Below are 12,798 nucleotides of genomic sequence, written 5' to 3'. Positions count from 1 at the left end.
GTACATAGTTGTAATTCTAGAAAACATACCATTTTATGGCCTTTCTCTACCCAGCATTCAAGTATACGCATTTTTTTCCATTGAAAACAAGTAGTTTTCAATGGTTTTGTACCATAATAATTGTTTCCCTTTAAAAAAATAAATAAATAAAACATCGGTGAAAATCTTACTGCATTTGGGGGTTATCTAGGAAGGTGATTTTTGTTTTGCTTTTTTGATTAAGAGTGTCAGCATTTCTTTCGTGGTACATGAGAACCTTACTATAAAGTGGCTCTTTAGGACTGTTCTGAAGTCAGCCTTATGAAGGTAAAATAAACCCTGATGAAATCACCGCAAGTCTGTGGCTTTTGTTATAAGGCAGAGCTGCTCTGTGTCAATACCTGGTGTGTGAGAACAGGACGTGGTAGCTGTCATGGGGCCCTCTAGCCCATCATTCTCTAGACCTGCACTGTCCAATACGGGATCTACTAGCCATGTGTGGTTATTTAAATTTAATTAGAATTAAATAAACTGAAAATTAATTTCCTTATTCATACTGGCCATATTTTGAGTGCTCAGTAGCCACTTGTGGCTAGTGGCTGTTGATTCTCTAACTGCTCAGCTTCTTAACCTTACAGTGATAAGAGCCACCTCTTATAGGTAAGATTTCCTAGAGCGAAGTTGGGCAGACCTTGGGTACTTGTTTTTGTATATGTAGTTTTATAGGAATACAGCTACATTGATTTGTTGACCTATACTCTGGCAGCTTTTGTGTTAACAGTGGCAGAGCTGAGTTTTGAATAGATATGACAGAGACCATATGTGGCCTGCAAAGCCCTAAAAGTATTTGACCCTTTACAAAAAGGTTTGCCTACCCCTTTTATCTAGATCTCAGAACTGATGACATTTTGGTCTAGATAATCGTTTGTTGTGGGACTGTCCTGTGCATTGTAGGTGTTTAGCAGCTTCCGTGGCCTTCACCCACCAGATGCCAGTAGCACACCTTAGATATGACAACCAAAAATGTCTCTAGACATTGCCAAATTCCATGGGCAGCAAAATCACCCCTGCCTGAGAACCACAGATCTCAAGCAGTGTGGCTTGGCAAAGCATTCATCTGTAATACTGCAGAGGAGCGCCCATTGTTAAAAGACAAATTCGTTGAAAGAGTTGACTAAATTAACGAATAGTTTTTTATGCTACTTAGTATACTTCAGCATTGTCTCCAGAAACAGGAATGTTTGATATAAAACATGACAAAGTCGCTGGAGTGGGGCAGAGTCATGGAAGCATTCTCATCTCCTTCTGTTTCTCAGGGGTGCCACAGTTCACTGAGGAGCAGGGAGTGGAAGTTACAGCATCTCTGAGCTGTGGGGCATGTGGGTTGTGTTATATCCAGGTTCTCAGGGCCTGCTTTTCTAAAACGCTGGGTAACTGCGGGTGTTTGTTGTTTGCTAACTGTGTGTAGATATTATCTGTGTATGCCTGGCAAGAAAGGAATTAATAAATGTCACGTCTGTAATTCCAACACTTGGGGAGGCTAAGATGGAAGGATCACTTGAGTCCAGGAGTTCAAGAGCAACCTGGGCAGCATAGGGAGACCCTGTCTCTATTAAGAAAAAAAAAAAAATTTAGCTGGGCATGGTGGCACATGCCTGTAGTCCAATTTCCTTGGAAGACTGAGGCTGGGAGGTTGGCTTGAGCCCAAGAGTTTGAAGTTGCAGTGAGGTGTGATCACACCTGTGCATTCCAACTTGGGCAACAGAGTGAGATCCTCTCTTAAAAAAAAACTTTTTTAAATAAATAAATGTAGTAGATTGGTGCATCTGTCTTATGAATATTTGTGGTTTTATGTGGTCCATATAATTCCTATCCTCATTACCCAGAATAGTTGAAAAATTGGTTGTGTTTACCTCCGTTAGAAGTTGCAAGAATTGAATTAAATGTCAAGTCCTATAAAATTGTATTCAAGGCTGAGCACAGTGGCTCACACCTATAATCCCAGCATTTTGGAAGGCCGAGGCTGGCAGATCACTTGAGGTCAGGAGTTCGAGACCATCCTGGCCAACATGGTGAAACCCCATCTCTAATAAAAATACAAAAATTAGCCAGGCATGGTGGCAGGCGCCTGTAGTGCCAGCTACTTGGAAGCCTGAGGCAGGAGAATCGCTTGAACCTGGAGGCAGAGGTTGTAGTGAGCTGGGATTGCACCACTGCACTCTAGCCTGGGCAACAGAGCGGAAAAACCAAACCAAACCAAACCAAACAAAAAAACTATCTTCAATTCTTTTAAGACCCAGCATTTGAATACCTTTCACAGTGGGGGGTTTTGTAAGCTGTAGAAAATGGCTGTGTGAAATAGCCATAGAAATAGAGTGAAATAGAATTGGGAAAATTGTCTTTCAAAGTGAATATCAGGTATATCTTTATCTCGTTCTTCAAATTAAAATTAAAATTAAAAATTTTAATTGGTATTGAAATGAATGTGTAATATTAGGTCACATGTACTAGAGCACACTTGTGTGGAGAATCATCCCCATGTAGTTAGATATCTAAGAAGGTAAGCAGCTTGACTACTGAATGCAGGTGAATTTTAGGTGAACTTGTATTTCCTGTGCATGACATGTTTCTGTTTGGTTTTTCAGATCTTACCAATATATTTGAGTCCTTCCTGCCCCAGTTGTTGGCCTATCCTAACCCCATAGATCCTCTCAATGGTGATGCTGCAGCCATGTACCTCCACCGACCAGAAGAATACAAGCAGAAAATTAAAGGTAAGAGGGTGCGTAGTTTACCTGGAGACAAAAGAACTTAAATCTACTGGGCTTCAGTCATTAAAAGTCCTTCTTAAATTACTTAGTTCCTAATACTTTTTCTCAGGCCTAAAAAGAGACAGCTGTGGGCTGAAGTAGCACTCACCAACCTCGGGTGGTAGTAGTACCAGTTTGCTCATCCTTTAGGATTTAGAATCCTATTTTCCCATTCTTGAAACAGTTTACATGCTGATGGGATGTGAGTTTGACTTAAATGAAGATAAGTTTGCGAAAGAACATCTAGCTGGCCATGGTGGCTCACACCTGTAATCCCAGCACTTTGGGAGGCCGAGGCAGGCAGATCACGAGGTCAGGAGGCCGAGACCAGCCTGGCCAACATGGTGAAACCCCATCTCTACTAAAAGTACGAAAATTAGCCGGGTGTGGTGGCATGCGCCTGTAGCCCCAGCTACTCGGGAGGCTGAGGCAGGAGAATTGCTTGAACCGGAAGGCAGAGGTTGCAGTGAGCCTAGACTGTACCATTGTACTCCAGCCTGGGTGACAGCAAGATTCTGTCTTTAAAAAAGAAAAAAAAAATCTAAAGCTCCACCTGAGTTCACTGGATTGTCCATTTTACCTCTGTTACTTTTCATAGTGAAAAGTCTAGATACATGAAGCTCCACCAAGAAGCAAAGGAATTCAAAGTGTGTAATATACCTGCTGTTTTTAACCAATGGCAGGCATTAGTATCTAACCCGTTTTTCACATGATGGGCCCGTCTGCATAGCAGTCCAGAATGTTGGCTTCCTCCAAATGTGTGGCCTATCTGAGGTACATTTGCAAGAGGTGGCAGTAGAAGTAATTTACCAGAGCTTGAATGTGCAGGTCTTCACTCTGAAATGTGCAGGTATGAGGCAAACAGGGACTCTTCATGAAACAATAGCTTTTCTTCTGTTTGTTTTCTAATTCTTCTTCCAAGGTCTTTATAGGGTATTGTTTGGAGCTTTTGTTGAGATAAAGCAGAAATAAATTTACTATAATTAAGTAGATCTCAAGTGCTTTGCAAATTAATATCTAATTTATGTAGCAAAATATATAGCTGAGCAAACATGTATTTGAAGAAAAAGGCAGTTTCAGCCAGATAAAGTGCTGTTATGAGACTATATTAAAACTTTGAAATAGGAATCACTTAGCAATGTCTGCAAACCACAGATATCTTGGAGCAGAGTATATTTCTCTAGTTCACATATGCATTCCGTCTCAACAATTTAGCAGTAGCCCTGTTTCAGTACATATCTGCTATAGTCTCATTTACAAAAAGAAGCGAGCCTGCATTTATCTTAGAATGGCTCACTCCAGTGTACGGACCCCCGGCCTTAGGAAATGTTCATGTTGGCTATCATTTTGTCTTTCTTAGAAATCTGAGAAAATCATGGCCATCAGACCTGAGCTCACCCCCAGTTCCTACTGTACCTTGATGTCTTCTCCCCTCCCCCCTACATCTTTTCTTTGTTCCTGTGGGAAATAAGAGACACCCTTCCTCATTTCTCAAACTCACTCCGACCACCAACCTGTGATCTTGTTTTCCCAACCCCCCGCCCCTCCCAATGCAGTCTTCCTCCTGCACCCGCCAGAGGTCTCCCTGTTTCGGAAGCGGTGATCTGCTCCTGTGGGCTCCCTTAGGAGTCATGCTGTTTATTCCCTTTCATTTTCTTTTTTTTTTTTTTTTGAGACGGAGTCTCGCTCTGTCACCCAGGCTGGGGCGCAGTGGCCGGATCTCAGCTCACTGCAAGCTCCGCCTCCCGGGTTTGCGCCATTCTCCTGCCTCAGCCTCCCGAGTAGCTGGGACTACAGGCACCCGCCACCTCGCCCGGCTAGTTTTTTGCATTTTTTAGTAGAGACGGGGTTTCACTGTGTTAGCCAGGATGGTCTTGATCTCCTGACCTCATGATCTGCCCGTCTCGGCCTCCCAAAGTGCTGGGATTACAGGCTTGAGCCACCGCGCCCGGCCTCCCTTTCATTTTCAAACTTGAATCCTCACCGTAAACTCCTCATTTTTTTCCCCTCCTCTGCTTAATCTGTGCCCTCATTTCTTCCCAATCCTTTGGATTCTTCTCAGGTTCCATTTTGCTGGACCTCTCTGCAAGTGTTATATTTTACCCTCACCTTTCTGGAAAATGCTCATTCCGTTTCCTAAATATAGTCATTCACTTAGGACTTGGTTCCTGGGCTCCGTCTCTTCCTCTCACCCCTGGGGAGCTGCTTCACCTCTCACAGCTTCAGTCAGTCCCCTCCAGGAAGATGATTTCTCAATGTGTGTTTCTAGGCCTGGCCTCTCTCCCAAGCTGCTGCTGGACATTTCCATTTGTGTGGCAGTCACCAACTCAACACACCTAACACAGTCAGCGTTCATACTTAGTTGGCACTGTCTTATAGTGCATGTCTGCAAACGTGTTTAAATATTGGATAGCGCATAGCACTGGGCACCATTGGAGCTGTCTAAAGCTGTCACTTCCCTGCTCAGAACCCTTTGCTGGGTGACATCTTTGTCTGCCATTCAGGGCTCTCTGATACTGATACTGAGTGGAATCTACCTCTTTGCCTTTACTCCTCTTTTTTTTTTGAGACAAGGTCTCAAATACAGTTCTCTCTCTCTCTTTTTTTTTTTTTTTTTTTTCCGAGAGGGAGTCTTGCCCTGTTGCCTAGGCTGGAGTGCAATGGTGCGATCTCAGCCCACTGTAGCCTCTGCCTCCCGGGTTCAAGTGATTCTCCTTTAGCCTCCCGAGTAGCTGGGATTACAGGTGTGTGCCACCACGTCTGGCTAGTTTTTTGTATTTTTGTAGAGATGGGGTTTCACCATGTTGGCCAGGCTGGTCTCGAACTCCTAACCTCAGGTGATATACCCACCTTGGCCTCCCAAAGTGCTGGGTTTACAGGCTTGAGCCACTGCACCTGGCCATAGTTCTCTCTTAAGGTTGTGTTTAAGCATCCCAGCCACTTACTTTCAACAAAGCAAAGCGTTTCCCTGGAGTGACCTCTCCTATGTCGTAGCTGGCAGGACTTGGGGGTCAGTGTGGCTGGGACTGCCTCAGCCCTTTTTCTTCCGTAACTGCTTCCCTCTGGTGACACTCAGCAGCTCCTTCCTTTTATCTTCCTCTGTTTCCTCCTCCTCATTGGTGACCTTGCGCTTCCTTTCCCTATCCCAAAGGCCTTGTCCTAAGTACTTAATATACATTTGTTTCCTTGAATACATTAAAGAGGGCTGATAGTATCAAATTCTAGTGTCAAAAAAACAATGTCAATGTGTAGCTTCTACAAAGGAAGACGCAAAATAGCCAACCCATTAGAGGTTAAAAATAAAATTGTTAAAGTTTGAATAAACATTTATTTCACTCTAAAATGTAAATTAAGGTAAATTCCTACCTAATCATGGGCTACTTTAATATCAAAATCATTAGCATAAAGTTTTGTTATAATGAATTTGAAGGGCTCTAAGTCTCAAGTCTGCAAACCTTTTCTGTAAAGGACCACATTGACCAGATGTGGCCTTTATCACACATTCTGTTTATTTTTTTAAGACAATCTTTAAAATATAAAAACATTCTTAGCTAGGCCCTGTGCTAGTTATTCAAATCCGGTAGGCCCATTTGGCCATTCAGCTTATCTTCCTATTGCAGTGAGTCCCTGCAACTCTATAGGAGGAAAAACAAAGCCACAAGGGTGTGTTTTTGTGTGGCTTGCATTTTGAATAGGTTTCTGTCTTGTCTTTTCCTATTATGTGTAGGCCATTCACTTGAAAACAGAGTTTTTAGGAACAAGTTTGTTTATTCAGCAGTTCTTAAAAGCAGTTTCAGCAGTCTTATTCAGCCTAGGGTTCCACCAAGGCCGTAGCAGTGGAAATCTACCTTCAGGTAAATTATACATGGAAAAGCCACCCAGAGCCAAGTGGTGTCTCCATATAGCAGCTTAGTCCTGAGCAGATTGAGCGGTGGTTTTGCCAGCTGCTTCAAAAACCTGACAGGCAGGATCCGTTTAGACTAAAATCGATTCCTAAAATAATAGACCTGGGCTGACTGTAATGATGTGACTGCAGATCTAAAAATGATGGGGGATTTCCTTATAAAATTACTGTGGAATCATGACTAGTCCTGTCTGTACTATCTGGGAGGTGAAAGTAAAAAGAAAGCATGGGGCTCCCATTTCCCCCGTCCCTGAAGAGTTCTTGGGGTGCTGCAGCGCACGTATTCCCCTGCAAGCTGAGCCTGCTGTGTTGCTCTTCCCAGTACCCCTTCCCTCAGGGGGCAAAATGCAGAAACCCTGTCCCAGAGAAGTCTCCCTGTGGGATTCCCCTTAGCTGTAGTGACCATGATTACTGTCATCTTTGTCCCCCCTGGTATTCAAGGTAAGTTTGAACCTCCCCAGCCTTGCCAGCTTTTTGGGGTCGCCAAGCACATGCCTACCCACTCACTGCCCTTGTTGTCTTTCTCCCACCTGGTGCAGAGTACATCCAGAAATATGCCACGGAGGAGGCACTGAAAGAACAGGAAGAGGGCACCGGGGACAGCTCATCGGAGAGCTCTATGTCTGACTTTTCCGAAGATGAGGCCCAGGATATGGAGTTGTAGTAGAAAAAGCACCTGCTTTTCAGAAAGACTATTATTTCCTAACCATGAGAAGCAGACTATAATATTCATATTTAAACAAAGCAATTTTTTTTATTACTAAACAAGGTTTTTATGAATAATAGCATTGATATATATATATTATATATCACCCTTTAGATCTTGATTTCTTGGTCATTTCTCAACCTGAGGTGCATAGCATATTCCCACATTCCATTTGGTAGCAATATGCGGTCCGAATGCATGCATTCATGAGTCCATGTGGCCAAGTCAGCCTGTGTGCTACTGAACTGTCAAAGGAAATAGCCGCTCTGATAGGTAGACATGAGTAAAAAGAACAGGAAAAAATCGCTTCTTTTATTGATGGTTCCAAAGAAACAAACCAAACCAACCAGCTCTTGGATGTGAAGATAAAATAGTGCTTTTTCAAAATGGAAAGGAAAAACTTGGGGAGGAAGAGGCCTGCTGTGGGGGCATTAGAGCCAGCCACATAAGAATCAGAGCCGCTCCTTCCTGTGAATCCTAGGTGGCCCTATGTCTTCTGTGGAGTTACAGTATAAAACAGGGAGCTAATTAGAGTATTAAAACGTAAAACCATTTTTTTGACTCTGATTTCAAAGTACATTTTCATATGTCAGTTCCTGCCCTTCACACTACCAGGCCCTGCAGCCAGTGTTCTGTTGGAGAAACTTGGAGAAGTATTTTCTGAACTGGTTCTTTTTCTTGGGGTAGAACTTGTAATCCAGACTGTTTTTGAAAGGGTAGCACAGGAGGAGAAAAGTGACTGGGACAATGTTTCCTCTCATCCAAAACACATGCAGAGTCACATCCTCGTCCTAGTGTTTGGCAGTTTGAGACTGCTACCCTGAACTTACGAGCTTTAAATAAGAGGGTTGTGTTTTCGGGGGGTTATTTTTTTCTGAGGTGTGTGTGTGTATTGTGCTTAGAAAGGTTGCAGATTTCATCTTCACCTACCAAGAGGCGGCTGCCTCCTTGGACAAGCCGCTCATGGACCATTAGACTTGAGGAGAAGACCCGTGTGGTAATGCAAAGCCCTGGGTACTTGGGTGTTTTGGTTTGGTTTTCCCTTTTTCTGCTGCTCTTGGCAGCAGCCTGGTCATCATCTGCTTGTGGGAGTGGGAAATGGGTATTTTAGACCCAACACAGGTTCTAAATTTAAAACGAATAATAATTGGAACAAATAAAGGTTTTTGTACCCAGAGTGATTCTACATGGGAAAAACAAACCAACTTTTTTCAGAGAGTGACCGAATAGGAAGAAGGGATTCAGAAATACGATGTAGTAGAACATGCCCTGCAGGAAGCAAATGTTTTCTCTCCTGTGTATGTTAAGAGGAAATCAGTTTAAAATGCCTGCTAATCAAATGTCGACTCAGCTAACCATATGTCCAGGTTGCTGCAGAGTTTCTTTCAAATCTCAGTGTTGCCTGCTGAACTTGGAGGGGAGTTTGGAGAAATTTTAGACAGCAGCTCTGTATTTTTTTGCCGCAGCCAATAAGATAATAGCAGAATTAGCCAATCCTAAAACCTTCTAAAGACGATTTTTGAGCATCCCGCTGGGATTATTTAATTTTTCTTTTTGACGTGTGTTTTTAGTTTAGAAGTGCTGTATTCCACAAGGTTTAAGTCAGTGAGGTTGGAAGATACCCTCTCTTTTTTTATTCAAAAAGCACAATCAATCTTTTCTTTGAAAATCTATATAAAGTACAACTTGCTTTTAGCATGATTATTTTCCTAAATAAAAAGACAAAGAATTTACTTTATGTTAATTACGGGCATGAAGCAAAAGGTTTTCTTTAAAAAAAAAAAAAAAAAGTGCAGTGATGTAGGGCTGTGGTTAGTTAACCGTACTGAGTTATCCATCTAGCATCTGTGGCTTGCTGGAAGGGTAGTATTAACTATTTAACATGTAATGGTGTACTTCACTCTTACCTAGCACGCTGTCTTCTCATTGCTTTGGGGGAGGGAGGGTCTCTGCTGGCACTGTCTAACTTGCTTACCTGCTGACTTTGCAGTTTGCTTGTGCTATGACATTTATTGTAGGTGCTATTTAGGGTAGGCTTAAAGTGCTGGGTGGTGATTTGAGTTCAAACAATAAAAAATTGTATTTTTTCAATATTGTATAAACAATAGTGTTCTAATTACCTTAAAAAAAATAATGACCAGTTAAGAATTGCTTTTGATCTTGTCAAAAAACCGAGTAGACCCCAGTTTCGGGAAGGTGTGTGAGCAGTGTCATGGCTCTGCCCCTTACCTAATCCCACATCTCTCTAATGATAAGACATTGGCTCGCCTCTGACCAGAACCCCAGCACCAGAGAGCGGAAGGTGCAGAATTGTCCAATGACCTGCTGGGGGAGGTTGTAGGAGTTAAGCAGATTTGAGTGTGGCTGCAGAGTGTGTGTGTGTGTGCACACGTGCGAACAGAGTGTGAGCTAGAGAGTGTGTGTCCATCTAAGTCTGTATGATGCAGGTGGGATAAGGCTCCTCTGTTAGCGCTGGAAGCTCCTGTAATTGCGGCATAGATCCCACTATGCCCTCTTGCTCTGTGCAAGTCTGTCCTGTCTGGGCACTAACCTTGGTCCCTCCCGTGCATGTTTACATTCTGGGTGGGGCTTCGCCTCTCCGCTGGGAAACTGACTTTTGCTGGGTTGAACAGAGTCTCTTCTTATGCTTTTTGTCCCTTCCCTGCGCCTGGGAGAGGTGTGAGTAGGAACCCAAAACATACAGGTACAGAAAGATCTGGAAGAAGGCCTGGCAGTGAATCTGAGGACTCTGGGCCCTCTACAATAGATGGTAGCGTAAGTCTGGAGCAGGGGTGTTTCACCACCAGATGCCTTTCCAGGCTGCCCTTCCAACACTCAGAAAAGCATCCAGATCCCTGGGCAGAGGCTGTACATTCTTGGCTTTAGAGGTGGTGGCAGTGGCAGCAGGTCAGAGCCACTTCTGGCGGTTTCCCTCCCCTTTTTAGTGCTTTAGTGCCCATAGTTTTTGGATCCTCATGTTTTACTAGCGCAAGCCATTCTTTGCCCCTGTTCGCATAACTGAGCTCAAGCTCTTGCCAAACACCAACAAGCAAGATGGTTGCAACCTGGCAACATTGAATCCACCGCCCTTAGGCTCCCTCTGGAAGCCCCAGCACCGGGGGCTTATGGGCACAGGGTCAGTGGTAGCCATCCTGGACACTGGCATTTGGCTTTGTCGTCAATCTCATCACCCTCCTTGAGGTTACTGTGCAGTTTCAACCAGCATTTTATACTAGTGAGGTCATCATCAGGAGTTGCCATATCATGTCTCCAGTACCTAACATTTCTCATCCTGTTTAAAAGCTGTTCTGACTGCCAGCTGGCTGATCTAAGCGCCTGAGGAATGTCTCCTCTCAAAGGAATTTTTCCCTCCAAAGGCCCCCTGAAGTCCTAGTTGGCATTGGCCTGGCACGTGCTTTATATTAGGCCTCCCGTTGGGATGGCTGAGAATCATGAAAGACAGATCCTCCGCTAGCCTCGATGGGTCAAGTTTCTAGACACCAAGTCTCTGGGAGCTAGTGTTTGATTTTAAATGGCATGTGGCCCTTCCTTGTTTCAGTGACTAAGAAAAGTAAAAGCCACTTACAAAAGTTGGCAAGATTTTTTATCGACTTCCCACCTGGGCTCCCAGCCTTGTTGAATGAAATCAAATATCTCTGATTGGGCACAACGAACTGCATTTCTTTGGACTTCTGAATCCATGTTTGTGCTTTCTCTGGCCCCTTAACACCTCGGCGATTCCGTTAGGGATGGGTGAGTGGGAGGAAGCCCTTTGAGAAGGGGGACTCGGCCCTCTGGTGCGCAGGTTTTCCACTCATCTGAGGAAGGGCCAGGGCTCTGAACTTAGCCAAACACTCATCTTGGCTGTGGGCTTGGGAAGAAATGGCCATTATTTATGGATTGTATTTGGTACATATTGTGTGATACTTGAAAAGATAAAAGGGACTGCCAGCCCGTAACTGAATCTGAAGCTTTTTATCGCTTATTTTTCCTTGCCCTGTCTCCTCCCTTCCACCTTTCTTCTTGCATTGTGATGATCTAGTAGGCACGTCTGTCAACAGGACACATGCCTCCTCTGACTATAACCTCTTAATAGCTGTGTATAATGAAAACTGTAAACTTTTTTAAATAAACGTGTATATACCTTGGCAAATGGCTGGACCTTGATCAATAAGATAATAGCCCTCATGATTACTCTCAGCTGGTTTTCTAAAACACCCTCTCTGTTCTGGCTCCTTTGAGCAGCAGACGCTGGCTTCTGGCTGAGCAGCTCTTGGAATGCAGATGACTAAATTAGTTTGGGAAGGGAGTGGCACCCTTAGGCAGTGATAACCTAGAGGCTCTGCCCAGAGGCCTGTCCTTGAACCTGGAACTCAGATGCAAGACTGCTGGCTATGAACGGGGCTGTGAGGCTCCTCCACTAGAGCCTGTAAAGCCCGAAGGTCCCAATCTACCCCCATGCCTAAACCTTCTAAGCCCTGTCAACTCACACCCAGTGAGGATACTCCGAGGCCTGGAGTTCACGGACAGTGCAGCTTCCTGCCGGGGCCGATCTGCCTAAACAGGTGGTCCTCTGCCAAGTGCTAAGCCTCCTGGGAGATGAGGAACGGTGGGTTTTGCATGGGAAAACGCGTAGCTGGATTAGACCAGCATTTCGATTGCTTTCTAAAGCGTTTGCTCTCGGTTACCACCAGATGGCGATACTGCTCAGTCTAATGGAGACGGTTTTGTTAGCAGGACCTTAAGACAAAGGAAATAGTTTTGCTTTGTTCGTGTGTTCTCATTCCATCTCTTTTCCACTGTTTTCTCCTTGTTCATTCCCCTAAACTCCTTTTTCTCCTTCCCTACATCCTGATGCATTTTCCCCAGTTGGCCCGGCGTCATACCTACCTGCCAGATTGAATGAGGTGGGACTGCTGAGGAATGGTGTGCCAGTGCCTGCTCCCTCCCCACTGGCAGGGAACCCCCCAGCTACCCTGGATGCCTCCAGAGCCCAGAAGCAAAACGTTTAAGACACTCTTTGTGGGTGGCACTCATGGACCCTTTAGCCAAAGGACTGAACCACAGAGCCATGAGTTCGAGTCCCAGCCCTTCCATTAGCCAGCTGTGCAACTTCAGGCCCCTCACTGGGCTTTCATGGACCTTGGGTACTGAGCTGTGAAGCGACATCCCTAGACTAATAGGTTCTGACTCTGCCACCCTGTGACTCAACTCCACCCAGGCCGCAAAACAGTCCCCCGTCACAGGAGAGAATAACAGAGAGGATGCTAGATATTAACCACGAAACACCAAGGTTTGAACGCAGGTTTAGAGTTTTTAGGCCAAAGAGCTTTGAGGGTGTAGAGCACTTTCCAGCCTAAAGGGGACTTAAGAGGTACCTAGGCCACGTGAACAGTCAT

General features: G+C 44.5%; 1 protein-coding gene across 5 annotated transcripts in view; it reads left to right on the top strand.

The window, feature by feature from the left end:
- UBE2H (ubiquitin conjugating enzyme E2 H) overlaps positions 1 to 11,552 on the top strand; it is a 120,008-nt gene extending 108,456 nt beyond the window's left edge. For all 5 annotated transcript variants that reach the window (XM_023207871.3, XM_023207869.2, XM_023207872.2 and 2 more), the window contains 2 exons: positions 2,625 to 2,753; positions 7,233 to 11,552. In XM_023207871.3, the coding sequence (XP_023063639.1) occupies positions 2,625 to 2,753; positions 7,233 to 7,357 (254 nt within the window). In that variant the 3' untranslated portion in view covers positions 7,358 to 11,552. The remainder of the gene's footprint in view (positions 1 to 2,624; positions 2,754 to 7,232) is intronic.
- The last annotated feature ends 1,246 nt before the right edge of the window (positions 11,553 to 12,798 follow it).

This window comes from Piliocolobus tephrosceles, chromosome 8 (genome assembly GCF_002776525.5).
Source record: "Piliocolobus tephrosceles isolate RC106 chromosome 8, ASM277652v3, whole genome shotgun sequence".
Lineage (NCBI taxonomy): Eukaryota > Metazoa > Chordata > Mammalia > Primates > Cercopithecidae > Piliocolobus > Piliocolobus tephrosceles.
Note: the sequence above shows the minus strand (reverse complement) of the source record. Positions and strands in the feature narration are given on the sequence as shown.